This window comes from Hemiscyllium ocellatum, chromosome 31 (assembly GCF_020745735.1).
Source record: "Hemiscyllium ocellatum isolate sHemOce1 chromosome 31, sHemOce1.pat.X.cur, whole genome shotgun sequence".
NCBI lineage: Eukaryota > Metazoa > Chordata > Chondrichthyes > Orectolobiformes > Hemiscylliidae > Hemiscyllium > Hemiscyllium ocellatum.
Window position 1 is genome coordinate 4,774,344 of NC_083431.1, and position 26,767 is coordinate 4,801,110.

Sequence of the window (26,767 nt, forward strand, 5' to 3'; positions counted from 1 at the left end):
GGTTTTTGTCCATCCAAACGGAGTTGCTTGGAGGAATTTTTTTTGCATTTTGTAATGCTAATACAAAAAAACTTGTGATATTAATCAGAACAGGTTGACATGACATGAGAATACCTCAAGGGCTTTTACCAATGGCTTGATGCTCTTGGACTTGCTGGGATTATCGAGGCTTGACTACTTCTCCTGAAAGCCGGCAACAGTGGCAGTTATTTTGCCAGTCTTTCATTCTGCAAATGTAGCAATGGAGGTGTGTTTCCGTAAGAATCCTTTGATCTTTCAATCACTTAAGTACATTGATTCAGACTTTCCCTGGGGGATCTCAACCTGTTTTAGAAATCCGATTACATTTATTTTATAAAAGCACTTCTATTTAAATGTTGACACTGTCACTCCATGAGAAATAAGATTTCTCAGTATCACTTCTTTCTCCTTTGTTACCATGCTAATATCTTCCTCATTTGAGGATTGCTCCGTTTTGCATACTTTGTTGTATTAGCCTGCTGTCCCAGCCAAGAGCTGAGGTACAGGTTTCATCTCCCTGTTACCACCCAGCATGCTATCGAAGCTGCTTTAACTGAGATTCTCACTTGTGATCAGCATTCTGTCATGTTGGAAACAGTTTAAGTCTATCCTTAAATTAGTCTGACGTAGTCATTCTAACCTGGTATGAATGGCCCTTGTACCAGGCAATCTCCTGCCTTTTTTTGTTTGGATGGCAACAGGAACCGCTGGGGCGGCACGGTGGCTCAGTAGTCAGCACTGCTGCTTCAGCTCCAGGGATGTGGCTGTGATTCCCACCCCTGCGAACTTGACAGGCAGTTACCACACCCTGTCTGTGTAGGTCTCCTCCCACAGTCCAAAGGTGTGCAAGTTTGCTGAATGGCCATGGGAAATGCAGGGATTGGGGAGGGGGGCGGAAATGGGTCTGGGTAGGATGCTCTTCAGAAGGTTGGTGTGGACACAAAGGGCCAACTGGCCTGTTCTGAGACTAACAGCTAATGTCCTAATTAGGTACTAAAGCTGGAGATTTCCCTGGAGTGAAAACATTGTCCCCTCTGTTTATAACGCTACTATTTAACTTCCATTTTGGCCAGCTTCTGCAACACCATACAGTGGTGAAAGTGAAGACTACTAATGTTACTAATTCTCAAAGCAGTTCATGAAACAACATGCCGTTCAGATGCTTCAGGGCGATTACCTTATCAGAGTGTGAATAATCAGATTAAAGCATTGCACCCATATTAGCACAACGTTCATGGACCAAGCCCTTAACTCCATGCTCTGCAGCAAATGGCTCATTGTGGTTCTGCATATGCTATCATGCCTCCAGTGTGAGCTACTGCAAAGCAATCTGCCCCTGTAACATGGATCTTTTTAATTTGTTTTTGTCCCCATTATCAGTATGGAGTATAGAGCCCTCATGACCAGCTGATGCCAACAGTACTTGCATTGCAGCCTGAACTGTGTAATCTGGTGAGAGTGCTGCTTATTGCACTTCCCTGTCACTGATCCGAAGGTCACTTCATCTCCGCGGTCACTTCCTGTCTCCCTCTGTCCTGTGTTAATTACTTTTCAGGCTTTGTTCTCACAAATCTTGAAATATTGATAGGACAGAACTTGGATGTTAAGGGTTTGCTGGAAGGAGGGTCATAAATGAACTTGGTTGCTCAACAAGTGAAATCGAAATCACTGACCAGGGTCTGAGGCACAGCATGAGAAATGCATGAAAGAATTAACTTTTTGACACATTGTCACCATGTACTTATCCACACAAATGTAGAGTTCTAAATTATTCCAGTGACCTAGGTGGAAACAGGAGACCTTTTATATAGCATTGATTGAATGAATAATCTGATTTTTAGGTGCTACAGTAGAATGATTTTTAACCTGAAGAAAAATTTCTCATTAGGTTTTTAAACTTTCCAACTACAGTTTATTTTCTAGTTTTCTTTTAGTCCTTAAATTGTCGAACTGGATGTAGCTTCAAGGGTCATTGTGAACGGCATCCTGCTGTTGAGAATATTAGTGACGTGGGGAGTCTAAACTCGGGCTTTCAAGTTTTGCATTATAAGAAATTAAACTACAAAGACCCCTATAAAGCTGCAAGCAACAGTAGGAACCTGAACTTTACTATTTCTTCAATTCTCAATGGTTTTAAAGTTTTCAACATGCAGTTTGAAAGATCATTGGGATGGTGAGAAAAAATGATGAATAAATGAGACATGGGTGAAGTCTTCATTGTAGGAGATGTAAGGGAGCTGGAATTTTCCCTATATTTTCATGGCCTTAAGCTGGCCGAGGTGTGATATAGGAAATGTGGCAGCTGTTGTAGCACCTGATGGTGGACCAAGGGTCTCCGTTTAATGCTTTCTGCATAAGACAGCAGATATGACACTGAATTGTCAGCCTGGAGAATGTGCCGGAAATTGCTGGTTCGGATGAGAATGTAATCAACAGCTATAGCCTGACTGCATGTAAAATATCTTTGTCCTACTTGCAGTCCAATTCTGCCAGGTTTTCACTTTGAAGCCCTGCCTTAGAACTAGGAAAATTAAAACAATCTGTGCTCCCTCCCCCCCCCCCCCCCCCCCCCCCCCCCCCCCAAATGATTTCAAATGCTGTTTTCCCAATAAGTGCCTTATAACCTGTTGAGCTGCTTTTGACCAATGATTCTATGTAACACTGAAGTTCGTCTTGATTACCCAGATCACTAACCTGTGTCTCTTTTGCATTTTTATAGGGGAAAATACGCAAAAGATGAGATCTGCACAGTACCCAACCCCAGCAGAATTGGATGCATATGCTAAGAAAGTTGCCAACAATCCACTCACCATAAAAATCTTTCCAAATAGTGTCAAAGTACCACAAAGAAAACACCTTCGTCGTACGGTGAACGGTTTGGATACTTTGGGCCAGCGATTCAGTCCCTACCCATCTCAGGCTAGCTCGAACCGTGGTTTACTTGCAATTGTCAAGCTGCCCACGAAGAGGATTGTGAAAGACTTTGACGGAACCCGAGCAAGGTTACTGCCCGACATGAACCCCCCGTCTGCTCCCTATGCTGCACCTAGCACTTTATCCCACCCGCAAAACATGCTGCTACAACCGGGTTTACATGGATACCGGAAGATGCGCCCGGACGGGGATGCCCCTCCCAATGTCACGGTGTCTACCTCAACTATTCCACTCTCCATGGCTGCTAACTTGCAGCAGAACAGGCCCTCTGACTTAAACAGCATTGTGCACCAGATATACCAGATGTGCCAGGCCAGTGCGGGCCTTACCACTACCTCAGTCTGTGAGGGACAGATCGCCAACCCCAGCCCCATCAGCCGCAATGTGTTGATTCACGCTAGCACTAGGGTGTCTGGTCATGGGGTGCCAGGTCACCTGCCCCCCTGCATTGTGAACCCGGGGGACCCAGCCATCGCCATGACAGCCATTGCCCCTGGCAGCATTGCCATGGGCAATATGAACAGGATGCAGGCAGCCTACCAGAATGACATAGATTCTGCTACATGGCACCAGCACCAGTTGGCACAGTTGCAACATCTGACTAGAGACACTGGCACTGGGCATCCCAACAAGTTCCACAGAGAGATTTCTGCTGCAGGGTTGACTAGCAAGACGTTGAGTTACCCTGCCGAGCTGTACCTGGGCCAGCCTTATAATCTGAGAGTTCCTGGTGATAAATTGTCGCCATCTCCCCCAGTCAATGGAATCCAGGGGGCTTTGCCATATTCCAATGGGCAGTACTTCCAGCCAATATGGAACAATATCCTTCCGACTCCCAACAGCGACAGCTCTGGGTCCCAGGACCTGGGCATGGTGTTTCATGGAGGAGCCTCTGGCCCAGTGGACTGTGTGGCGGGGACTCCTCTTCGAGCTGGAGCTGGTTCCTCCAGCCAAAGCAATGTCCTGCAGACTGTGGATTACCTGGGTGGGGACTACCAGAACTCCTGCTTTAGGGACCAGACTATGGGCATGTTGGGGAAAATCCACAGGCCCCCTGTCAGCCGAGGTCCAGAACCAAATCTTCATCAGAATGGTCATGTTCATCACCCTGTGTACAGATGAACTGAGTTCAAGTAACTGTGGTGCTCTAGTTAGTCTTAACAGCAATTTTTGATTATGTTTTGTGTTAATGTCTTTGATTGCCAAACTTGTCAGTTTTTTCTCTCTCTCTCTCTCTCTCTCTCTCTCTCTCTCTCTCTCTCTCTCTCTCTCTCTCTCTCTCTCTCTCGTTTGGAAAACTTCTTTTGCAGGTCGCCTTTTTTTCCTTCTGTTGTCTCTTTGTGAGGAAGGGTATTTCCACAAGATTGAAGTCTGTGTTTAACCACCACCTTGATGTGTGATTAGAAACTGGTTTCAGTGACAGGATTAGAGGGAAGGGAAAGAATGCAAAACAGATGTAATCTCTCCAAAGAACATCTGCAGTTCCAGAATCTGTGTTGAAGGGAGGGGTGTGAAGAGCTGTTGGCAGCTACTGAATTATCTGGCTTGTGTCCATGTGTCACTCACGGGCATTCAGTGCTTTAGTGTAAGGCCCCGCAGTTGTTGAGATGTTGGAGCCCCTTAGGATGTGGCTTGTGTGTGCACTCAACGTTTCTTTAGTGATTCCCAACTCCCTCTCTCTTTCGACTTGTATCGCCTTGTGCTGCTGCTTTGTTGCAGGCTTTGTGATCTCTGAACTACAGAGTTCTCTTTTTTTTTTAACCTGGATAGATCCATTTTCAAAGTTGTCACTGGGAGGAAAAGTTCACTCTTATAGCTGAAAAAGTGGCAAGTTGAAAATTCATTTAAATCTACAGAGCTGTTTGGTTTTCCCTGTAATTTTGGATGAAAATCGGCCTCCTTTTTAAAGCAAAGTGAAGAGCCATCACTGTCGATTTAAGTACAGAGAGTTTTATGATTTTTATTTGCTAAGTGTAGCACTGTTCATCCCCATCTCTATCAGCCAGCTCCCTTTTATCTGGCGAGCTTGCTGCAGAGCCCTGAGGTTGGCGATTTTTGTAGTTGAGAATGAAGTGGGGGCAGCAAGTTCCGTCACACCAGTGAAGTCCCCAAATTGTGTGGTGTGATCTAATCCAAGATGTGCTTTGAGGCAAGTGCACCCATTACCTCAACTGGTAAACATCTGTTGGGTGTTTGAAATAATTATTTGCACACTGTTGTTCAGTGCATGCTGTCGGATCTGAGGTTTTAGGGGAAAAAAATGTATTTATTCATCCTGAAAGATTTGACGTAGATAATCCAAAATAAGAATGTGGTGCTGGAAAGGCACAGCAGGTCAGGCAGCATCTGAGGAGCAGGAGAATCGACATTTCAGGCATAAGCCCTTCATCAGCCCTGACTAAGGTCTTATGGCCAAAATGTCTATTCTCCAGCACCTCTGCCTGACGTGTACTTTTCCAGCACCACACTCTCCATTCCGATCTCCAGCATCTGCAGTACTCACTTTATTAATCCTAAATAACATGAAGGTACCAGTTTTAGTTTGAAGTTAAAGCCCAGATGTCTGTCTCTCACTCCAAACCTTGAGATCAGACTTGCTAAGCTTTTGCCCGAAATGTCAGTTATTCTGCTGCTCGGATGCTGCCTGACCTGCTGTGCTTTTCCTGCAACACACTCATGCCTATTCAAAGCCCTTGCTCCTGATTCATTTGTCTGTGTAGGTTTAGAAATATTTGCTTTTAAGAACTGCAGTGCTTAGGGTGGCTGGGATGAAATTTAATTTGCAGCTTGTATGTTTGCACTAAGTGACCAAAAACTCTTTTTAAAAAAAAAATACAGTTGGTTCACTCATGTCCTGTTGGACAGAGGCCTGTTGTTATCAGATTTGTCCCTGTTTGCAGTTTTGGCTTCATGTGTCACTCAATAGCATCTCAAATTACCAGAAAGAATAAAGTCTTTTGGAGGAACGCTACTGTCAGATACTTGAGGATTGACAGTAAATGCTGGCCTTGCTGGTGGTAATCACATGAAAATGATTTGTTTGGGCAAAATGCCCAATTTTATTAAATGGGGGTCATGCGTGGAGTCAGCAACAGACTGGGGTGTGAAACTTGTCTCGAGGAAGGGATTTACCTTAAGTTTGACTTCTCCCCCAGGGCACACACCACCAGATACAAAGATGCTAGGTTGTATTGCTGGTCACTAGCTGTCCTGGGGTAACTTTAAGCAGATCTCCAGTCCTGTTTGCTCTCCACTGACACCTGCTGGTAAGTCCTTGTGCATGCCGAAAGAATCAGTGTCTACAGCGATGTACAATGTCAAATGATATGAACCTGAAGGCACTGTTCTAGTGCGGCGATAGTGTCCCTCTGACCCAGAAGGCCTGAGTTTGAGTCCCCCCTGCTGCAGAGGTGTGTCTGAGCAGGTTAATTAGAATATACCTATGGCACTTGCTATCTGACCCAACACTAGGAGAAGGAACTGATGGCAAAAAGATGCCAGAGGAATGTTAAACACTAGTACAGTTATCTCAAAATAAATCTAATTGGTTTTCAGAGAATTAGAGGGGAGGAAATTGAAAAGATTCCCTTAAACTCTGGAATCATGAGTTCCTTTTCACTGCAGAAAATATTTGATTTTGTTTCCCTACTCTATCAACTAAATGGGTCGTTCTTAATAATCTATTTATGCAGCTGCTATTTCTGACCATCAAACCGACCTTTGGAATACACTTTGTGACTTTCATATGCATGAAATACTTTTCATACTACGCGACCTGGAAGGCTTGGTGTTTTTATCCTGCTGCTCCTTGAAAACAAAGGCCTTTTATCTGCAATTAAAATGATTTGATAAGTTTGGCAACAAATGCATTGAATGCAGTTTTACTTTTCCATACACTGGCTGAATATTGCTATACTACTGTAACTTAAAGAAAGTGTAATAATTCTGTATGAATGTTGCCTGTTAGTGAGGGTCTGAGTAGCAACATTTGTGTACGAGTGATGCTGTTGACATCTGTAAGTCATTGGTCTCCCTCAAAAGCCCATTGAAAAGCCTTAAGTCTTTGCTCCCTTCAGAGCTCTTACAATGGTTTGGAATTAGAAAGATGGCATCATTTTTAGCACAAAGCTATTGGTGGGTAACAATTCTCAAGAGGTTCTCTTAAGCAACAGAAAAAGTAGACAATATTTTATTTAATATTTTTAGATGTGTGTAGTTCAGGGCTTAAAGAATTTGTTTTCCCCCTCAGCCCACAGCCTTTCAGGGCTTCAAAGCTTTACTGGTGTTGATTAGATATGCGATTAAATGTTTTGTGACTGGAGTCACTGTTAAAGCTCAGTCAGGTTATCATTTAAGAGTCCTGCAATATTAAGGCTGTCAGTGAACCTATAATGGTGCCTGTTGGAATACTTCACAATGTCCATGGATGGTGGCTGTTTAGTAACTGTGTGGCATATTCTGTTATTACCTTTTGCGTGCTGACTTCTCACCCCCTCCACCCCAACATGCACGCGCACTGAGGAAAATGAGAAGTAACACTTTTTTTTTTCTCCGAAACCATTTTTGAACACTTCCCTCCTGTGAAATGAGCATTGTAGGAAAAAATCAGTTTCATAAATTTTGAAAAACTAGATTAATAGCCACTTCATAAAAGAACAGCTCAATAGATAAAATTTGATAAAAATTTTGTTTTTGGGTTCTTCATGCTCATTTGTTTTGTATCTGCATGTCAATAAAACCAGAGCTGCTGGTTCTTGAACTGTTCAAGTTCTGTTTTCAGCCTGTGTATTCAGTTAATTCAATCTGAGAAATCATGGCTGCAGTCGTTCAATACCATCACTGATACAGTCCTATTCTCTGCCAAGTTGGATAACTTTTAGAACAGAATTTAATGGAGCTCCGTTTTCTAGCTGTTGGAAGACTTTTAGACTTTGTGATTGGTTGAAATGGTAGAATATCTGTTTTACCCATTAGATTCAGTGTTGTCACTAGATTTCAATATCTAATAACTTTCTCTGAAACTTTCCAATGCCCATTACCCAAATGCACGGTGACCTTATGCCATCGCAAATTTTCATTGTGGCTGCCAAGTGTTTTGAACTGTGAAGACTGGCCTTTAAAAGTCATTCGCAGGTTTTAGTGGCAATTCTTTATTCAACTGGTTGGTGAGGGGCACTGTCTTTTTCCACGTCCCTTTTTGTTTTTTGCATCAATATGCTAAAATATTCTGGCAAAGAGCACAGAAATGACCATGTTCTTTTGGGTTTGGTAGTCAGTAGGGCTGAAGTTTGATCGGAAGCAGGGCTATTAAAATAATAGTGGGTGTTTTTGATGACTGTCTCATAATGGGTGGGAGGTTGCTTCACTACACACCAGGCAAAGTTGAACTTGTAATGCCGACCAAGCATCTGAGCATCCTATTTAATTGATTTTTATCACCAGTGTAATAATGACTATAGGTAAATGTGTGGCCTTGCTGTAGAAATCCGTTTTACTCCAAACCAGTATTTTGCAGCATTTACAGTTGTGACCTACTAAAGTAGCTCAAGTGCCATCCAGTGTTTTTGATTTTTGACTAAGAAACCTTAGTGACAGATTTTCAAATTGGTTTGTGAGCGATATTCAATGGGGAACGAATTGCTGTCTCTAATTTGTGTCCTAGGTGTCATACACTTAACAACAGACCTTTCTGAGATTGTGAATCTCAGCAGAGAGGGTGTGCTGTGATGCCACCCAGGGTTTTAATGTTGCTGGAAATGTGAAATCCTTTATTGCACGAAATTTTTCCTCCAGGATTTCAGTAAAGTTGAGCAATAGTTCTGTGAAGTTGAACTAATCTGCCAACTTCCACTTTGAAGAAAGCAGTGCGCATTGAACTTCCAGGTATTACTTTTTCAAGCTTCAAGTGTCCAGAGCTGGTGTTGACAATTTATAGATGTATTACTGGCAGAGGCAGGGCAGTTTGAGGTGATGGAACAAAGTGTGTCAAATCCCAAGCGTATTTATTGAATGTGTTTTCTATAGTTTGAATGGTTTCAGTATCCAGTGACCACACTGCGATGGAACCTGTGCCTCTTCTGATAATTTATGAAGCCTCTTAGTGTGTTTTTGTTTGAACTGCCCTGTGCTAATTCTAATGAACGTGTATTTTTTTCTTTGCTGCAATGTGAAAAGGGTACCTCCACAGAGCTCAGCTGAATAATGTATTTGCCCACTGTGGAGGAGACTGCTGCTGTATTCCTGAAACAAAAGATTAAATATAAGCTGCTTTTTAAATGTGCTTACGGGTAAACTCCTTCTGGCTGCAGAAGGTGTTGCAGTTGGCGGAGTTACTGATGAAAAGCTGCACCTGATGGACCCCTAGCCAGGGCTAGGACATGTTTGGAGTAGATGTGCACAGGTGGACTTTGATAGACAAAGGCTGTGGCCTCCACCTGTAGAGTGCCAATTTCTGAAGCTGAGCCACTACTGTGAGAACCCTTATCTAAAAGGAGGTGACACCTTTTTTCATTTTTTAGCATTTCTACCCCCATGTTCTTGTGCAAATATAAAGAAATATTTTGTGTGAAGTACTTTGTTCCCTTGCCTTCTAATAGTTTCCTTGTAAACCAAACTCTGCATCTTTCAGACTTTGTGCAGCCCAGTCCAGCTCCTCCTCATACAATCTGGGATCTCCTGTTGCACTAAGATGCTGACCTCGCTGTGCCACTGCATTTTTAAAAATCATCTACTCATTCAACGGTGTGTTTTACCACTGACTGATCTTGGTGAGCAGTGTTTGGGATTATGTCATCCAGCTGACCTGAGCTACGTCAACTCACCAATTGCTACCTGTTCTTGCACCTGGACACTGAACATCTATCAAGTGTTTTTAAAAAGACTTATCCCATTAAAATGGGATATAGGGCAGCTAAGTGGTTAGCACTGCTGCCTCACAGCATCAGGACCCAGGTTCGATTCCAGCTTTGGTGACTGGTCTGTGTGGAGTTTGCTTATTCTCCCTGTGTCTGCATGGGTTTCCTCCTACAGTCACACAGATGTGGCGGGTTAGGGTGGGTTTGCCATGCTAAATTGCCCATAGTGGTAGGTGCATTAGCCAGAGGTAAATGTAGGGTAGGGGAATGGGTCTGGGTGAGTTACTCTTCAGAAGGTCAGTGTGGACTTAACGGGCTAAATGGCTTGTTTCCATGCTGTAGGTAATCTCATCCAACAATGTTTTTACCAATCTGAGAATTCTTTTTTAAATTGCTTGAGTTCAAGTGATATACTTATCAGCAATCCCTCCACCAAAACGCATCCTTATTTTTCTCTGTCCTTCATGCCCAGAGGTTTGTGTATGTGCTTTAGTTTCTCTACCCCTGCACTGTCCTGGTTGGCTAGGTGTGCAGAGAATACAGCCTGTCCATTTCTAGGTAACCCTGCTGTCAGCAGAGGTGTGGATAGTGGCAGCTCTCTTTTGGACTCCTCCCCAGCCTCCAGTGGCAAAGCTGTTCCTCCTGCTGGACTAGAAGTTAGCTAATGTGTTGACAGCTTGAATAACCATTGAAGCTCTGTTAATGACTCTGTCCAAGACACTTAACTCTAGTGCTGGGGCTGAACCAGTATTAATTAACAGGAGTGATTGTAGAGTACCAATTTCTTGTTCCGTTGCCACACTGAGAAACGGAGTCTAACCAAAGGTACCAATGGGAAGGATAATGCAACAATTGGCACTTCCACACACGTGTCCCTATTGGCATCCTTTGGTATCTTATTTGAAGAAATGGTCACTGTCTGATGCTGATCTTTGAAACTTCACAATGTATGACCTAGCTTCTTAAATTTGTAGAAGTAAAATCGAGAGGCTTTAAAAATTTCTAATTTTCCCTCCATGTCGGGAAAAGCTCAACACTAACTGGTAAATGTTTTACAATGTTTTCGGAAGTGGAAATGTGGATGGTGAGCAGTTCTTGCTGTTGGAGGATATATCAAATTCAATATGAAAACTCTGTATACTATTGTAGAACTACATTTTGAAGAATAAAAAAATTTGCACATCTAAACAGAAGCCGAATGTTGAAATTGTATCTTTTTGAAAGCTGGTGCAGTAACTCCTCTCTTTCTTTCTCTCTCTTTCTTTCTTCCTCTCTCTTTCTTCCTCTCTCTTTCTTCCTCTCTCTTTCTTCCTCTCTCTTTCTTCCTCTCTCTCTTTCTTCCTCTCTCTCTTTCTTCCTCTCTCTCTCTCTTCCTCTCTCTCTCTTTCTTTCTTTCTCTCTCTTTCTTTCTCTCTCTTTCTCTTTCTTTCTCTCTCCCTCTCTCCCTCTCTCTCCCTTTCTCTCTCGCTCTCTCCCCCTTTCTCTCGCGCTCTCTCTAGGCAATAGTCCAAATACTTGCTTTAAAGGAGATTAAAGTGGGCTGCATAACTGGATGAATTGTGCACAAACTCTAATGGGTCGTGTCTCCATTCTTGAGGGTTATAGTCCGTGATATTTAATGTATCCTCTTATCACGGCTGATGGGTAGTTCCAACATTGTCATTTTGAATCATGTTTTTTTCTCATTTTTGTACATTTTAAATGTTGGGAAGGTAGGGCTTGGGGAAAATATGGTATTGATAAATGCATTGGGTTTGTAGAATTACACAGTCATTCCATATTATGATTTATAAAAATCAAGCATTAGCTGACGCTGAATGAAGCTTCAACTATAGAACACTGAGTCCATATAAACAAATTGTGGTCTTTTGATTTACTGTGGGAAGCAGTGCAGTGTGGTGGGTCAGTACAGAGTAAATGATCAAGGTTTCATTTCCCTTGGAGGGTCTGAATCGTTATGGACAGATTTTGTTTTTCTCTTGTAAGGCCCACTTGTGCACTTTCACATCTCGTTTCCTGAACACACATCAAGCAGGACTGACTATCAGGAGCTCTGCCCAACTGCCCCTCTAATTCAGATTTGCACTAATATCTCCTCCTCTCTTTTTTTTGTTTAAATAATTAAGTCACACCCCATAAACACTCTGCACACTGGATAAAAGTTATCTCAAATGTGAAATATTTAATAGTTCAATTTATCCATCCTACACAGTGAGGGTATAAAAAGCTCACGTTTGTGTCACAGGTACAAGGTGTTTCGTGTGTATAATGAGCTAGAATCATACAGTACAGGGGGCCATCCACTCCACTACCTATACCAACTCCTTGTTTGACCTCATTGTTCGTTCTCAGATTTCTGCAAATCTTTCCCTTTTTCATGTGTAATTTCATTTTTAGCGTTACCACTTAATCTGCTCGCGCCACCATTTCAGGCAGTCTATTCCAGATCATTACTGTTCATCAACTGTGGTGAACATCCCACAGGGAGCACACAAATACCAATTGGTTTTTGGCAGGAAAACCAAAAGTGCTAAAGAAACTGAACGTGTCTGGTGGCATATGTGGGGAAAAGTCTACGGATTCCCCTTCAGAACTGAAGAGTCGTACCAGACTCTACTGCTTCCACTGCTAGGAGAGAGTGAGACTGCAGATGCTGGAGATCAGAGTCACACAGTGTGACGCTGGAAAAGCGCAGCAGGTCAGGCAGCATCAGGAACATGAGGGTCAATGTTTCAAGCATAAGCTCTTCATCAGGAGCCAATCATCCATTTTTATTTCTTTGTAACAATGACAAACTTTTTTTGGATGGTGTTTTGAGAGAAGAATATGGGCTAGATACTTGAGTAATACCCTTTGATTTTTTTTTTTATGTATTGAACTTTCATGTCTCATTGGAAATTTATACTTCCTCAGGACTGCTTTGGAAGTTCAACCTGAAACTTGTGCACTCGCTTCAGAAATGGAATTTGAATTGTTTTCTTTATTCGGTCACTGCGTGAGGGCATCACTTGCTCGGCAGCATTTACTGCTCATGCCTTCTGTCCAGAAACTGGTCAAGTTAACACTAATGAGTGAGGTGAAATATTTCGGGATAAACTTGTTCAATCATTGCATCTTCACTTTGGCTGTTGTTGTATGCTTCCTTACAATTCCTTATCCTCAAATTTGTGATGCATCTTGTGGACAAATCATCTCCATGTTTGATTGAAGGTGCTGCTGTTGCTGCTTCCTGTCTGTGGGGGAGCCATGATTCCATTTTCTCCTACCCCACAAGTGCAATGGCCTTTTGAAAGAGGTTCTTCTCGGTCGCAATGAGTGATGTATTGTGTGATCATCTTAAAAAAAAACCCAAATACATTAGAGACTGTAAGAAAAGATACTTTCATGCCACGACATTTTTGCTAATGTAACAAAAGAGATTTTGACACTGAAATAATCAATGTATTGATACAGCACTTTGGCATGTGGGTCAAGGGTATCTCTCGCAATGAGCTAGGATCTGAATCATACTGCAAATGTAGTGACCACTTGGCCCATTTGTCCCTGTGCTAGCTCTTTTTCTCCAATGCCTCTGAAATTCTTTATCCCTTTTTGAAGTATTCTGTTTGATTCCTCTTTAAAAGTTTGATACGGAATATGTTTCCGCCATTCAGCATACCTCTAAGACAGCAGACATTCGGCTGATCAATCCTGGCTGACTTTTAAGTTTCTCAGCCCTATTCTCCCACTTCCCCTCCATCACCCTTGATCTCCTTGCTACTGTAGAACTCATTTATCTCAGTTGTTAAATATACTTGATAACCTACCCACCCGTCACCTTCTATGCCAATGAATTCTAGCTGAAGAAGTTTCTTCTCTACATTTTGAAAGATCGTCTTCCCTTTACTCTTGGGCTGTGCCCTTTGATCTTAGTGTCTCCTACCAGTCAACATTTTCCCAATATCTACTTTTCCAGTCCTTTCACTAATCTGCGTGTTCAATTAGATTTCCCCTCATCCTTCTAGAGTCAATAGCATATAAACCCAGAGTCCTCAATGTTCCTTATATGTTAAGCTTTTCATTCCTGGGACCATACTTATGAATCTCTTCTGAACGTGCTCCAGGACAAGTGTCTGCCTTACCTGCAAGAACTGTAACAAACACTACATTAGACGAACAGGCAGAAAAGTAGCCACTAGAGTACATGAACATCAAATAGCCACAAAAAGACGACCCTCTTTCCCTAGTATCCTTATGTATAGAAGAGCTGAGAATGTGTTGCTGGAAAAGCGCAGCAGGTCAGGCAGCATCCAAGGAGCAGGAGAATCGACATTTCGGGCATGAACCCTTCAGGAAGGGCTCATGCCCAAAACGTCGATTCTCCTCCTTGGATGCTGCCTGACCTGCTGCGCAACACATTTTCAGCTCTGATCTCCAGCATCTGTAGTCCTCACTTATGTATAGAAGACGAAGGACACCATTTTGACTGAGACAACGCATCCATCATAGGACAAGTCAAACAGATGCTCAGGAATTTCTAGAAGCTTGGCATTCCAAACCGAACTCTATCAACAAATGCAGTGACTTGGATCCCATTTACCATCTCCTGAGAAAAATATCAGGAAATGATGTCACCACAGGAAATGACATTACCAACCCCAGGAAGTGTAAACACATATGTAGCTAACCGGCCATGCCACCAGTGCTTCAGCTGGAGGTTCACTGATGATATTATGTAGTGTGGTGATGAAAGGTCTGAAAATGACCCTTCCAGCTCAAAGTTACATCCAGCAAAGTCCTCTAACTGTCCACCCTCACCCTCCTCCCTGCAAAGGAAAGGTTAATGCCAGTTTCTCTCCACACTCAAGAAGTCAAGCCCCACTTTTTTTTGGAATCCCTCTGGTAAATCTTCTGTGTGCCATTCCAAAGGTTTGCAATCCTTGTGTGGTACCCAAATTGCACTTGGTATTTAGTGTGGCTAGTGCTTTATTAGAGATTAGTGTGACTCTCTTGCTTTTGTACACTGACTCTTAATGATGAAATGGAGATCCCTTTTCAAATTGAACATCATTAAACAACACTAAGAGATTGTGTAGAAGCACTTAATAATTTTATATCTTGATGATTAATCAGAGGCAGCCATCTGGCGGACCATCACTCCTTACCTTCCTCATCGTTACCTGGGTCTTCATTAATGCGAGCTAAACTGGTGTTCCACTTTGTCCAGTTAACTTCTTTGATCCTGGTTTGAGAAATGATTTGAATTTTAAAATGAGCCAACTTGCTAGGATCAGGAGTCGGACAATTGCTCCCTCAAGGCTGATCGTTGAGCTCAATACTTTAGTCCCACCCCCTCACTATTACCCACCTTTACACCTATAGCTACCTCCTTGAAAAGAATATTATAGCTTCAAGCATTTTCTATGGTAATGAATTCCATAGGCTTATCCCACTCTGGGTGTAGAAATCTTTCATCTCTCCACCCCCCAGGGAAGAGAATGCCTCTTGTGTTCTAGCCAGTATCTCTCCTTTTAAAGTGTCCCTCGACTCCTCCTGTATGATTTCTTTTGAGCTTCCTTTCTGCATACTCCCTGTAATTACAGCAGTGATGACAAATGTATCTGCTGTAAAGGACGTTGGCTATCCTGCGGTTGTGACATCCATCGTTCCTCTTTTGCTGGGTCAGTGTCCCAGGGCATCTGATTAGAGAGGCTGTGGGCTGTACCGTCAGCAGGGTTGGGTTGTAGACATTCAAGAAGACAGCTCACCCTTCGCCCCCAGAGCCCAGGGCAGCTCATTATGGGCCAATAGAATTCTGGCCTTCAATGCCACACCCATATCCCCAAAAATAATTAAAAAGACCCTCACTGAGTCTTAATATCCTTTTCTTGGAGTAAATATCTTAAATTCTACACACTCTTTAACGGCACTCTTACTGCTGAAGAGTATTGGGGGCTGGGGGGAGCTTTTCCCCTTCTGTAGTAAGATTTGTTCTCCCCATTACACTTTTGCAGGGACTTTAGAGGAGACACAACATCCCCTTTAAAAGACCTTCACACCCAAGTGCAGTATTTCCTGTGAATCTGGTGTGCTACATCATTAACAACATGTTTTACCTGATGTATCTCTTGCCGTGAAATGTTTTTCCCAGTTGAAATTTCTCCTTCAGATACTTTGGCAAAAACTTCTCCAGATTCAGAATGGTTCTTGCTCTCTAATCAATGTGGCAGTTGAGGGAAAGGAACAAGTTAAAATAAATGCACCATTAGTTTCCTGTACTTAAGAAAAAAACCAACAATTCTCCAGTTTTGGACCGGTTTGAGTGCATTAACATAGCACCACAGCAATATTAAGTTAAAATTAAACTGAACTGGCTGTCTAACAGTGGGTAAAAACAATGTCTGCAGATGCTGGAAACCAGATTCTAGATTAGAGTGGTGCTGGAAGAGCACAGCAGTTCAGGCAGCATCCGAGGAACAGGAAAATCAATGTTTCAGGCAAAAACCCTTCATCAGGAATAACAGTGGCTTCATGAACAGCTCTGAGACCTGGAATCCTGTTGTGAGTAACTCCTTTTCGTGTCTCTAAAGCCCACCACCTGTTTACCAAGTCCAAATCAGGAATGTTGGGGAACGCTTGGCGCTTGCCTGCCTGTTCAAGAAACTCCCATCACGCTCCAGCATAAAGTAGCCAGCTTGATTTGCACACTGACTACCAGACACTGCCCAAGTACTCCAGAGATCCCCCACTGAGGCGATGGAGCCTGGGACTCAAATGTCATGTTGCCAGCTGGTTGTGAAATTTGATGAATAAATGCAACATCTAAAACTAGCACCAGTGACTCTCTGACCGCGATGGCCATCATTGGTTGATAATTTGATTCACTCACTTCTTTAGGGGAAGGAAGTGTGCTGTCCTTGTCTGGTCTGCTGAACATACGATTCTAGACCCACAGGTAGTCACTGAACTGCCCTGGGAAAAAGTCCTAGCAAGCCATTGTGTCGAGGAGCAATAAAGGCTGGGCAACAAATGTTGGACTTTCCAGTAACCTCCATATCCCCAATGTAGGGATCTCCTGTGGTCATTCCCCTGAAAAACAAGTAAACCGTTTTCAATACTGTTGGGAGTCAATTTACCACGGGCATGCACTAGGGTGCAGGTCTCTGGCACCAAGTCTGTCCCTGTTGCACAGGAGGGAACGGAGGAGAATGTTAGTCATTGGGATGCAATAGTGAGAGAGTCAGATAGAAGGTTTGTAGGGAATGAAAGAGACTGATGGTTTGTGTGTTGCTTCCCAGGTGCCAGGGTCCCTAATGTCTTGGATCATGTCTTTGCATTCCTGAAGGGAGAGGGTGACCAGCCCCAAGTCATGGCGCACATAGATACCAATGACACGGGTAGAAAGAGGGATAGGGATGTAAGGGAGCGAGGGTGGAAGCTGAGAGCTAGTACAAACAGAGTTATCATCTCTGGTTTATTACATGTGCCGCGTGATAGCGAGGCAAGGAATAGGGAGAGGTATCAGCTGAACACGTGGCTGGAGGGATGGTGCAGGAGGGAGGGTTTCAGGTACATGGATAATTGGGGCTCATTCTGGGGACTTGTACAAACAGGATGGTCTTCACTTGAACCAGAGTGGTATTAATATCCTGGGTGGGAAATTTGCTGCTATTCAGGTGGGTTTAAACTAGCTCAGCAGGGAGATGGAAACCTGTGGTGTAGTTCCAGTGCACAGGAGGATGAGAGAAGGGAGGACAGGGACAGAATTTCACAGTCACAGGAATGTGCTGGCAGACAGCAAGCTGGTTTGAAGTGTGTCTACTTCAACGCCAGAAGGATCCGAAATAACGTATGAGCTTGCAGCATGGATAGGTTCCTGGGACTTCAATGTTATGGCCATTTCAGAGACATGGATAGAGCAGGGTGAGGAATGGATGTTGCAGGTTCCAGGGTTTAGATCTTTCATTAAGGTTAGGGAAGGCGGTAAAAGAGGGGAAGGTGTGGCTTTGTTAGTCAAGGACAGTGTAACTGTCTGAAAGAACATTTAATGAGGACACATCTACTGAGATGATATGGGCTAAGGTTAGAAACAGGAGAGGTCACATTGCTGGGAGTTTTTTCTAGGCCTCCGCAGAGTTCCAGGGAGGTGGAGAAGAGGATTGGCAAATCGATTCTGGGCAGGAGTGAAAGGAACTGGGTGGTCATTATGGGGAACTTTAACTTCCCCAACATTGACGGGAAATGCTATAACTCTAGTACTTCAGATGGATCAGTTTTTGTCCAATGTGTACAGGAGGGTTTCCTGACACAGTATGTCGAAGGGCCGACAAGAGGGGAGGCCACACTGGATCTGGTGCTCGGTAATGAACCAGGCCAGGTGTTTGATTTAGTTGTAGGTGAGCACTTTGGAGAGAGTGACCATAATTCAGTTACGCTTAGTTTAGCGATGGAGAGGGATAGGTACATGCCACAGGGCAAGAGTTATCGATGGGGCAAGGGCAATTATAATGTGATTAGGCAACACTTAGGAGGCATAGAATGGGGTAGCAAAATGCAGGGGATGGGGACGATCAAAATGTGGAGCTGGCTTAAGGGACAGATATTGTGTGTCCTGTCAGGCAGGGAGGAGGTGATAAAGTAAGGGAACCGTGGTTTACGTCAGAAATTGCATCTCTTATTAAGTGGAAGAGGGAGACTTATGTGATGTTGAGGCGAGATGGTTCAGATGAGGCAATGGAGAGTTACAGATTAGTTAGGAAGGCTTTAAAGAGAGTGTTAAGAAGAGCAAGGAGAGGACATGGACATGAACAGTCTTTCGCAGGTAGAGTAAAGGAGGACCCTAAAGCTTTCTATAGGTATGTGAGGAACAACAGGATGACTAGGGTAGGAATACCAGCAACACACTTTCAGCTAGGAATAGGGCCAGTCAAAGACAGAAGTTGGAAGTTGTGTGTGGAGATCGGAGAGATGCTAAATGAATATTTCTCATCTGCCTTCACTCAGGAAAAGGAGAATATTGTAGAGAAGAAGAACAAAATATGGGCTATTCGAATTGAAAGGATTAAGGTTAGGAAGGAGGAGGTGTTAGCAATTCTAGAAGGAGTGAAAGTAGATAAGTCTCCTGGGCCAGATGGGATTTATCCGAGGATTCTCTGGGAAGCTAGGGAGGTGGTGTTGGAGCCTTTGGCTTTGATCTTTGAGTCATCATTGTCTACAGGTTTAGTACCAGAGGACTGGAGGATTGCAAATGTTGTGCCCTTGTTCAAGAAGAACAGCAAAGATGATCCAGGTGATTATAGACCAGTGAGCCTTACTTCTGTTGTAGGAAAAGTTTCAGAAAGGATTATAAGAGATAGGATTATCTAGCAAGCAACAATTTGATTTCAGATAGTCAGCATGGTTTCGTCAAGGACAGGTTGTGTCTCACAAACCTCATTGAGTTTTTGTGAAGGTGACCAAGCATGTGGATGAGGGTAGGGCAGTTGACGTGGAGTACATGGACTTCAGTAAAGCCTTTAATAAGATTCTACGTGGTAGGCTGTTGGAGAAAATGCAGAGACATGGGATTGAGCGTGATTTAGCAGTTTGGATTAGGAACTGGCTTTCTGAAAGAAGGCAGGGAGTGATGGTTGATGGAAAATATTCAGCCTGGAGTCTGGTTACTAGTGGTGTGCCACAAGGATCTGTTTTGGGACCACTGCTGTTTGTCATTTTTATAAATGACTTAGACGCAGGAATAGGAGGATGGGTTAGTAAGTTTGCAGATGACACTAAAGTTGGTGGAGTGGTGGACAGTTTGGAAGAACGTTGCAGGTTGCAGAGGGACTTGGATAAACTGCAGAATTGGGCTGAGAGGTGGCAAATGGAGTTCAATGCAGCTAAATGTGAGGTGATTCACTTTGGGAAGAATAACAGGAAGGCAGAGTACTAGGTCAATGGAAAGATTCTTGGTAGTGTGGATGTGCAGAGGGATCTTGGTGTCCATGTACATAGATCCCAGAAAGTTGCCACCCAGGTGGATAGTGCTGTAAAGAAGGCATATGGTGTGTTAGGTTTCATTCATAGAGGGATTGAGTTCCGGAGCTGTGATGTCATGCTGCAATTGTACAAAGCGCTAGTGCGGCCGCATGTGGAATATTGTATACAGTTCTGGTCGCCCCATTACAGGAAGGATGTGGAAGCTTTGGAAAAGGTGCAGAGGAGATTTACCAGGATGTTGCCTGGTCTGGAGGGAAGGTCTTATGAGGAAAGGCTGAGAGACTTGGGTCTGTTCTCATTGGAAAGAAGAAGGTTAAGGGGGTATTTGATAGAGACATACAAGATGATCAGAGGATTAGATAGAGAAGACAGTGAGAGTCTTTTCCCTTGGATGATGACATCAGTTTTCACAAGGAGTGATGGATTTAAGACAGATGTCAGAGGTCGGTTCTTTACTCAGAGAGTGGTAAGGGTGTAGAATGCCCTGCCTGCTAATGTAGTCAACTCAGCCACGTTAGGCAGATTTGAACAGTCCATGGAAAAGCACATGGATGGTAAGGGGATAGTGTAGGGGAATGGGCTTAGATTAGCTCATAGGTTGGTGCAACGCCGAGGGCTGTGCTATTCTATATCCTGTGGAGGAAAATAAAGCAATATACCACCTTCCATCTTCCCAATAAACTGCATGGCTGCTCAGGGCCGTGCACTCTGATTACAATGTGTTCACATTGACTTCTAATTGCCGGAGCTGCTGCTGTGCATGACCTGCAGAGATCCATGCAGCAGCAAGAAAAATTGGAGGGAAAGGTCAACCTGTTGCTGCACAATGGCAGCAGCATGTACAAGGTGCACTGCAGCATTGTCCCCACCTCAGACCTCCTCCATGTAGAAAGAAGAGGACAGCCAATGCAGGTGAGCACCCCTCATCATCCTGACGCTGAAATAAAGCTCCATTCCTTCACTGCTGTGAATCATGTGAGTCTTCATGTGGATGCACTGAATGCAAAGGCCCAACAATGTCCCTTCTTCCTCAGACCGCTGAGGGAATTTGGCATGACAGCGAATACCCTTGCCAACATTGATAGGTGCGCCCTCGAGAGCATTCTGTCTGGATGTATCACTACCTGGTATGGCAACTGTACCATTCAAGATCGGAGACGGTTACAGAGAGTGGGGAACTCGGCCCGGACAATCACAAAGGCCAACCTCCCATCTATAGAATCCATCTACCAGGCCCGCTGTCAAGGAAAGGCCGCCCAGCATTCTCAAAGATCCATCCCACCCTGGCAATGTTTTTCTACAACCTCTGCCATCAGGGAGAAGGTACAGAAACCTGAACACTCACACCAGCCGGTTTCGAAACAGTTTCTATCCTACTATTGTTAGAATACTGAATGGACTCAAACTCTTAACATTCACCTGTACCTGTGATTTTGTGTTTGCCGCTTACTAATTATTTACTTATCTATGCTACTTAACTGTGTGATCTGCCTGTATTGCTCGCTTTTCGCTGTGCCTCGGTACATGTGTCAATCAATTCAATTCAATTCATTACAGTTCAAGCTCCCTGCCAACACCGTGCACTGGCAGCTGGGCTGCAGCTATGCAACAAGGTACTAACCACTAGCTTCTCCAAGTCAGTTAGCAATGGGCAATAAACCATTATTGCTTACATTGAGTGAATGAAGAACATTTGGCTTGATGCATGGGATAATTTTAAGGAGAAGGTGGTTTTGAATTGGTTTCCAGAAGTAGTTGTTATTACTTTTGTGTCAGAGAAAATATTGTTTTTTTGTCCTGACATGTAAAGTTGTTAATGGCTTAATTCATGAGTTAATAGTGTGACAACATAGGCCAGGGGTTGGACAGCTCCCCTTGGTGATTTGCTCTGTTTTACTGTACACTTAGTGTCTCTCAGTTACTGTGATGGCCTCTTCTGGAAATATGCAGCCTGATCTGATGCAGGGCTTTACAGGTTAGCTTCAGCCCTCTTCAGTCTTCTTCCACTGACCACCAGAAGCACCAACTGATCAGAGTGAAGGTATTGGAAGGGAAACTATAAGCTTTAACATTTCAGATGTGGAGATGTGGCTGGCATTCCCAGTCCTGATCATTGACATTGATTACGTCTGGAAGTAGAGGGTGTGCAGTTGCTTTTCTGCTTTGGTCACCCAGCTTGCTGACTGTGGGGAGACAATGTTAGTTTGTCAGGCTTTATTTGTATAAATGAGCATATGGAATGTAGGTGTTGCTGACAAAGTTGGCATTTATTGCTCCTGCATTATTATCCAGTCTGGCGATGAGCCACTGCTCTCCCTGTGGTGAGGTACACTAGCCATGCTGTTAGGAATGATGTCCCAGGACTTTGACCCAGTGACAGTGAGAGGACAGTGTCAGTGGGATGGTGTGTGGTTTGCAGTCGGGCTACAGATGGTGTAGCGCCTCTCGGTCTTGTCAAGCTGATTGATTTGGGGAATAAGGGATGGCCAATTGAATGAGTTACCAGGAAAGCAGCGGCTGGGCCTGGAGGATCTCCCAGTTCAACAGTTTGTGAGAAGTTTCACCTGATCGAAAAACTGTTGTGATAATAGAAGCAGACATTTTTTGAGATACCTGTAGTTTCCAGATGTTCTTACTCTCTTTAGAAATGTTCTCCACGGTCTCCCCCATCAGTGCGATCAGCATGTTCAACAGGAGGACAAAGGTCAGGACAACGTACAACACCAACACGAAGAGGAAGAGCTCTGGGTATTTTACTTGTTTCTGTACTTCCAGGTCACCCAGTCCAATGGTTAGCTTGAATAGCTCCAGAATTGCAGTGTTGAAGCTGGTGAAAGCACTGCACTGTTCCTCGTCCTGACATCCCTGAATCAGGGAGGCAAGTGCTGTCGGAGTCAGAATTTTAAATTAATGTTTGAAGAGAGTGAGGTTCAAACTGAACTACCACCCGTTAATGAGCGGGCACTGTGGTTTCATCCGTGGCTTTGGATAGACCTGCACCACACCTTTTGTCTGTTTTGCTCCCTCCCTCTGCATAGAAAACCTTCAAATGTGCAGCTTTCCAATAGCCAGGCCTTTTTATCTTGATCGGTTGTTAGTGTCACAGAAAAATTCCATTTTATTTGCTCCTTTATATGTGGGTGTTGCCCTTTAAAGCATTGGTCATCCTTTGCCATGATGTTACACCCACGGTGCTGTTTAGTCGTCAGCTCCAGGATGCAGACAGTCCTGGTGTTAACCAGGTTTAGCCAGGCACAGCAGGATGGGGGTCCCTGTACAGTGAAGATACAATGGGGGAAGCAGGAATATAGAGGGATTGATGTACACTATGGAGAGGAGACTGTGGGGCCAGGAAGATGTTGCATTTGCAGAGAGCAACGGAAGAATCGTGAATCTTGTATTTTAAAGTTCCATCAGAATCATTTGGTTTAGATTAAGATATCATTGTTTACAACAGTTAGAATGCTGTAATGGAATTGGGATCAGTGAATGTATCAGGAGCTGGTTTTGTGTGCAATGGAATCATCCCAATGGAATAGGTGGCACGGTGGCTCAGTGGTTGGCACTGTGGCCTCCCAGCGCCAGGGACCCAAGTTCAATTCCACCCTCGGGCGACTGTCTGTGCGGATTTTGCACATTTTTCCCTGTGTCTGCCTGGGTCTCCTCTGGCTGTTCCAGTTTTCTCCCACATTCACAAAGATATGGAGATTCGGTGTATTGGCAGTGAAAAATTGCCCATAGTGTCCAGGGATGTGCAGGTTTGCTGCATTAATCATGGAAAATACAGGGTTACAGGGATGGGTCTGGGTGGGATGCTCATTGGAGAGTTGGTGTGGACTTGTTGGGCCGAATGGCCTGTTACCATACTGGGGATTCTATGATTCTATCTCTTGGACTTTGCATTTGTAGGACCCCGACAGTTTTAAGAGAAGTTGGAAAGGAATTTACAGGCTAAGAGAAATTGGAAAGTACAACAGAAAATTTACCTGTACCAAATCCGATTAGGAACAGTAAATAAATAAACAGGAATTGCACAACATCGGTTAGCAGAATCTGAAAATGAAAATAATTCTGATTTAGCAGGATCAATGATTACATTTTAAGAAAAAACAGATTAGGAATGCTTATTTGCTTTACCCAAATTAAGCAGAAGCATGATTGAGGGATGAAACTCCCTCCTTGGCTGTTCTTTATCACGAGGAGAAAGTGAGGTCTGCAGATGCTGGAGATCAGAGCTGAAAATGTGTTGCTGGAAAAGCGCAGCAGATCAGGCAGCATCCAAGGAGCAGGAGAATCGACTTTTTGGGCATGAGCCCTTCTCCTGCTCCTTGGATGCTGCCTGACCTGCTGTGCTTTTCCAGCAACACATTTTCAGTTCTTTATCACTGCCTGGTCAGTGGTGGGCCATGGTCCTGCTGGTCAGCTGTGGCAGAGCAGGGAGGCAAAGACCATGGGGTGAGGTCTACCTACATTTAACTTGCAATGTGTATGGAGCCCGATTCCCGTGTTAGCACTTTCTACCTTACGTTAAACTTGAACAGCTTTTCTATTTCCAGTTTGGAATGATTGTTGAGCAATACTGCAGCTTAGAATGTGATCTTTGTGTTCAGAATCCCCCAGTTCATTATCCTTCCTCATCTCTGCAGCCTCCCAAGAACAGTTTCAAACCCGGTTTTAAACCTCACTCCCTTTGGGGCCTCACTACCGGCTGTGCTATTTTGGCCAAAAACCCGTTCCTCATTGAACCTCACCACCACTTTAAGACTGAGATTCTGTCTTAATCTCTTTGGCTCAGTTTTAATTATTTTCGTAAGGCTGCTGCGTTCCTTTGGATTGTCATCTTGTGTCAAAGGCGTGACGTGAACGCAAGTTGTTCATACAGACTATTCCTCACTCTCAAATTCTGAGGAACGGTCACTTGAAATGTTTACTGATTTCTCTCCACAGATGCCGCCAGACCTGCTGAGCTTTTCCAGCAATTCCTGATTTCCAACATCTGCAGTTCGTTGGGTTTCCTACTCCCTCACTCTCTTTGGTTCAGTTATATCTCTGGGCTGCCTTGCTATGACTCGGTCTTCTCCTCCTTCAGCAACATTTGTTCATGAAAGACATTATTTTGTCACTTCCAAATAATCCTCCATGCTCACTTCCATCATCATCAGAGGATGTTACCACTGGCAGGTGAAACTAGGAGGTCTTAGCCTCAAAATTAGGGGAAGCAGATTTAGGACTGAATTGATGAAGAACGTCTTCACCCAGAGGGTTGTGAGTTTTTGGAATTCCCTGCCCAGCGAAGTAGTTGGCAGTTACTTCAGTCGATGTTTTTAGAGCTAAGATAGCTTTTTTTTGAACAGGAGCAGGAGAATCGACGTTTCGGGCAGGAACCCTTCATCAGGAATTCCTGCTCCTCGGCTGCTGCCTGACCTGCTGTGCTTTTCCAGCACCACTCTAATCTTGGCTCTGATCTCCAGCGTCTGCAGTCCTCACAGAAGGGCCAGACAGCCTCCTCCTGCTCCTAGTTTCTTATGTTATGTGTGGGAGTATTTCAGAATATAAATATTGCTTTTAAAAAAAGACAGTCATATTTTTTCAACTTAGACTCACCTTGACTGGGACACAGGAAATGTACTTGAGAAGAGGACACCAATTTATATAGCAGAAGGAGAGAATGCTGGTTGGTTGGGCTGTTGTTGACATGGAGATGGAGTAGGAACAGCCATTTGGCAATCTCACTTCTCAGTGCAGGGAGATAGACTCTGACCAGGGTGTTGGCATGGCCACGTAACAAAATGGAAGTCCTCTTGTCGACCTTCTGCAGTGGACAGTGTGTCAATCACAGTCCAGCAGCCAGGGTTTGTAAAGCTTTGACCACGGGTCTACCATTGGATGTGACTGCTGTTGGGTAACTCTTAATAAATAATCTGGACAGTGTTGAGAATTACACTGGAAAGTGTGATGCGTTAGCATGTCCTGGAAGCTGTATACATCAATACATCGTTGTTTTATGGAGGCAAAAGCAATTTGTTTTTAGATTTCACAAAAGGGAGCATGTATTTGCCGTGGGGTGCTGCATTGCCGTGGCAATACTGGACTGACCAGGGTCTGCCTGTTTGTTCAGAGTCTGCCTGTCTGTCCAGGGTCTGCCTGTCTGACCAGGGTCTGCCTGTCTGACCAGAGTCTGCCTGTCTGTCCAGGGTCTGCCTGTCTGACCAGGGTCTGCCTGTCTGACCAGAGTCTGCCTGTCTGTCCAGGGTCTGCCTGTCTGACCAGAGTCTGCCTGTCTGTCCAGGGTCTGCCTGTCTGTCCAGGGTCTGCCTGTCTGTCCAGGGTCTGCCTGTCTGTCCAGGGTCTGCCTGTCTGACCAGGGTCTGCCTGTCTGACCAGAGTCTGCCTGTCTGACCAGGGTCTGCCTGTCTGACCAGGGTCTGCCTGTCTGTCCAGGGTCTGCCTGTCTGACCAGGGTCTGCCTGTCTGTCCAGGGTCTGCCTGTCTGTCCAGGGTCTGCCTGTCTGACCAGGGTCTGCCTGTCTGTCCAGAGAGCTAACCCTCACTGCTGTTCCTGCTGCCCCTCCATTCCCAAAATGGCCCTCAGCACCCACTTCTCATTGATGTAGAAATCGTTGTGCGTACGTCTCTGACTCTTAAGACAAAAATCTTTAACTTAAAATGCTTCATCCACCTTTTGTTTCCGGCTTTGAATTGTTAGTCTGGTTCTTACCTTCTGTAGCATAACACTGTAGATTCCCATGCTCTGGAACCCACGGGTATAGTACAGGATATTAATCCAGCTCAGAGCCATAGCCAACACTTGGATCGCCAGGTGGAACTCCACACCTGCCCAGTTTAATATTGTGCATAAGACTGCCAGCCCAGACTGCAAAAAGCTGGAAGGAGAACAAAACCTTTGCATTTATATCAATCTAAAGCACAACGGAGAATTTTTGAAGGATTCCTGATGAAGGGCTAATGCTCGAAACGTCAATTCTCCTGCTCCTCGGATG

The 26,767-nt window shown here is 44.2% G+C and overlaps 2 protein-coding genes across 10 annotated transcripts in view; one reads left to right on the forward strand and one right to left on the reverse strand.

Annotated features, from left to right (window-relative positions):
• Window positions 1-241: 241 nt before the first annotated feature.
• On the forward strand, window positions 242-11,002 carry fam222ba (family with sequence similarity 222 member Ba). Its single transcript, XM_060847753.1, has 2 exons — window positions 242-257; window positions 2,741-11,002. The coding sequence occupies exons 1-2, from the start codon at window positions 242-244 to the stop codon at window positions 4,075-4,077; spliced, it is 1,353 nt and encodes a 450-aa protein (XP_060703736.1). The 3' UTR covers window positions 4,078-11,002.
• Window positions 11,003-11,997: 995 nt separating this feature from the next.
• The window catches only part of LOC132830288 (transient receptor potential cation channel subfamily V member 3-like), a 66,965-nt gene continuing 52,195 nt past the window's right edge, over window positions 11,998-26,767 (reverse strand). For 8 of the 9 annotated variants that reach the window (XM_060847840.1, XM_060847843.1, XM_060847848.1 and 5 more), the window contains 6 exons: window positions 26,485-26,650; window positions 23,753-23,819; window positions 22,380-22,651; window positions 15,905-16,002; window positions 14,954-15,030; window positions 11,998-13,144 (listed from right to left, as the gene is read on the reverse strand). In XM_060847840.1, coding sequence (XP_060703823.1) covers window positions 12,969-13,144; window positions 14,954-15,030; window positions 15,905-16,002; window positions 22,380-22,651; window positions 23,753-23,819; window positions 26,485-26,650 — 856 coding nt within the window. In that variant the 3' untranslated portion in view covers window positions 11,998-12,968. Of the gene's footprint in view, window positions 13,145-14,953; window positions 15,031-15,904; window positions 16,003-16,677; window positions 16,878-22,379; window positions 22,652-23,752; window positions 23,820-26,484; window positions 26,651-26,767 lie in introns of those variants that run through there. The other variant, XM_060847845.1, reaches the window with a different exon arrangement.